Source organism: Echinops telfairi, unplaced genomic scaffold (genome assembly GCF_000313985.2).
Source record: "Echinops telfairi isolate 266 unplaced genomic scaffold, ASM31398v2 ScPeMD7_18;HRSCAF=68, whole genome shotgun sequence".
In the NCBI taxonomy this organism is placed as follows: Eukaryota; Metazoa; Chordata; class Mammalia; order Afrosoricida; family Tenrecidae; genus Echinops; species Echinops telfairi.
Genome location: NW_022103915.1, coordinates 87,711,555 through 87,713,515, shown reverse-complemented (window position 1 = coordinate 87,713,515; position 1,961 = coordinate 87,711,555). Strand labels below are relative to the sequence as shown.

Here is a 1,961-nt window from a genome sequence, read left to right as displayed (position 1 = left end):
ACTGAGAAAATATGCAATGATTCAGCAACAAATTTAGTGCCACTAATTTGTCTTCAAGTGAGCTATTTTCCTCTCCACCTCTTAGGAGAAGATATCTTATTTAGGTGAAAAAAAAAATAGCCAACCGAAAAGTGGGTGAAGGGAGAGGTCGGACAGTGCAAGATATGACAAAATAACAATTTATAAATTATCAAGGGCTCATGATGGAGGGGGGAGGGGGGAGGGAGAGGGAAAACGAGGACCTAATGCCGGGGGCTTAAATGGAGAGGAAATGTTTTGAGAATGATGAGGGCAATGAATGTATAAATGCCCTTTGCACAATTGATGTATGTATGGATTGTGATAAGAGTTGCATGAGCCCCTAATAAAATGATTTTTATTTAAAAAGAAAGCCTAAATAAATAAATAAATAAATAATTTGAAAAATAATAACCAAAATACCATATTTTAAAAAACTTTTACAGATGCTATATACATGGAATAAAATTTTACCTTTTAGGAGACTAAAAGGATGTAATATGAAAAGAAAAAAACATATAGATGGATGTCATTAAGCTAAACTATTATGTCATAGAAATCTTGGATAAATTGCTTGCTAAATGTTTCTCTATTGGTAATGGCCAAATATAAGAACAATAATTAGAAAAGAGAAAGAATTTTCCTCTTTTATTTTAAACAAACAAAAGTTATACTTTTATAGATCCTTGATTTATAAATTTAAGTTATCAAGTAGAATGTAAGGATTTTTATCATACGTAAGGCATATGAAATATATCAAAACAAAAAAGCACCTAACTGCTCCCTAGCTAATACACAGTTGAAGTGTCAAAGAGGAACACAATACTTCCATTGACCTACATAATCTATTTTATCATTGTAAATGGTTCCATGAATCCCCCAAGTCTACTGCCATCGAGTATACTTCAACTCATAAAGATTCTATAAGAGTAGAACTGCCCCTTTTGTGCTTCCAGGGATGTAAATCATTATGGGAGCAGGAAGCTTCCTGTTTTTCCTATAGACTCACTGGTGGAACTGAACTGCTAACCTCCAAACAACTAGGGCTCCTAAGAATCTCATAGATATGGAATTTAATAATGTAAAAACATGAGTATCAACAGATACAATATCATGATTTCCAACTTTGGATAATTGGGCAATTCTGCGTATTTATTGTAAAACTATACTGACCTAATCATTGAGGATTCATGTAGTCTGTCCTAGCTGATGCTAGAAAGCCCCACAACTTTCCTCAAGGCTGCTTTCATGTCCTTATTCCGGAGGCTGTAGATGAGAGGGTTGAAGAGTGGGGTCACCATAGCATAGAACAATGTTGCAACTTTCTGCATCCCAGCAGAATGTCCGAGTCCTGGGCTCACATACATGACCATCAGGGAGCCATAGAACAGTGATACCATGGCCAAATGAGATCCACATGTTGAGAAGGCTTTACGTCTTCCAGTGGCTGAAGGTACACGAAACACAGCTACTAGGACGAGAGTATAGGATCCAAGGATGAAGAAGAAGTTACCAAAGATAACTAAGGAGCTGAGAGTATAGCACAACAATTGGATCCTTGGTGCAGAGGTACATGCCAATGCAAATAGTGGTCCTGGATCACACACAACATGGTCAATAATGTTTGGGCCACAGAAGGGCATCTGAGAGATGAGAACAATGGGAATCAAGAACCACAGAAACCCGCAAACCCAGCAGACAATAATTAGCTTAACACAGAGATACCTAGTCATGATATTAGGGTAGTGCAAGGGGCGACAGATAGCAAGGTACCGATCAAACGCCATGGCCGCCAAGAAGAAACTTTCAGATGTGCCCAAAGAGAAAAAGAAATAGAATTGGAGGAAACAACCGGCAAACGAGATAGCCTTTGTCTCTGAGAGAAAGTTGACCAACATCTTGGGGACTGTCGAAGAGACATACCAGATCTCTAGGAAGGAGAA

General features: G+C 37.9%; 1 protein-coding gene across 1 annotated transcript in view; it reads right to left on the bottom strand.

Moving 5' to 3' along the window:
* Positions 1–1,220: 1,220 nt before the first annotated feature.
* The window catches only part of LOC101661257 (olfactory receptor 11H12-like), a 1,003-nt gene continuing 262 nt past the window's right edge, over positions 1,221–1,961 (bottom strand). Inside the window, 1 exon segment of the mRNA XM_030884931.1 lies at positions 1,221–1,961. This exon segment is cut by the window's right edge and continues 165 nt beyond it. Within this exon segment, the coding sequence (XP_030740791.1) occupies positions 1,221–1,961 (741 nt within the window).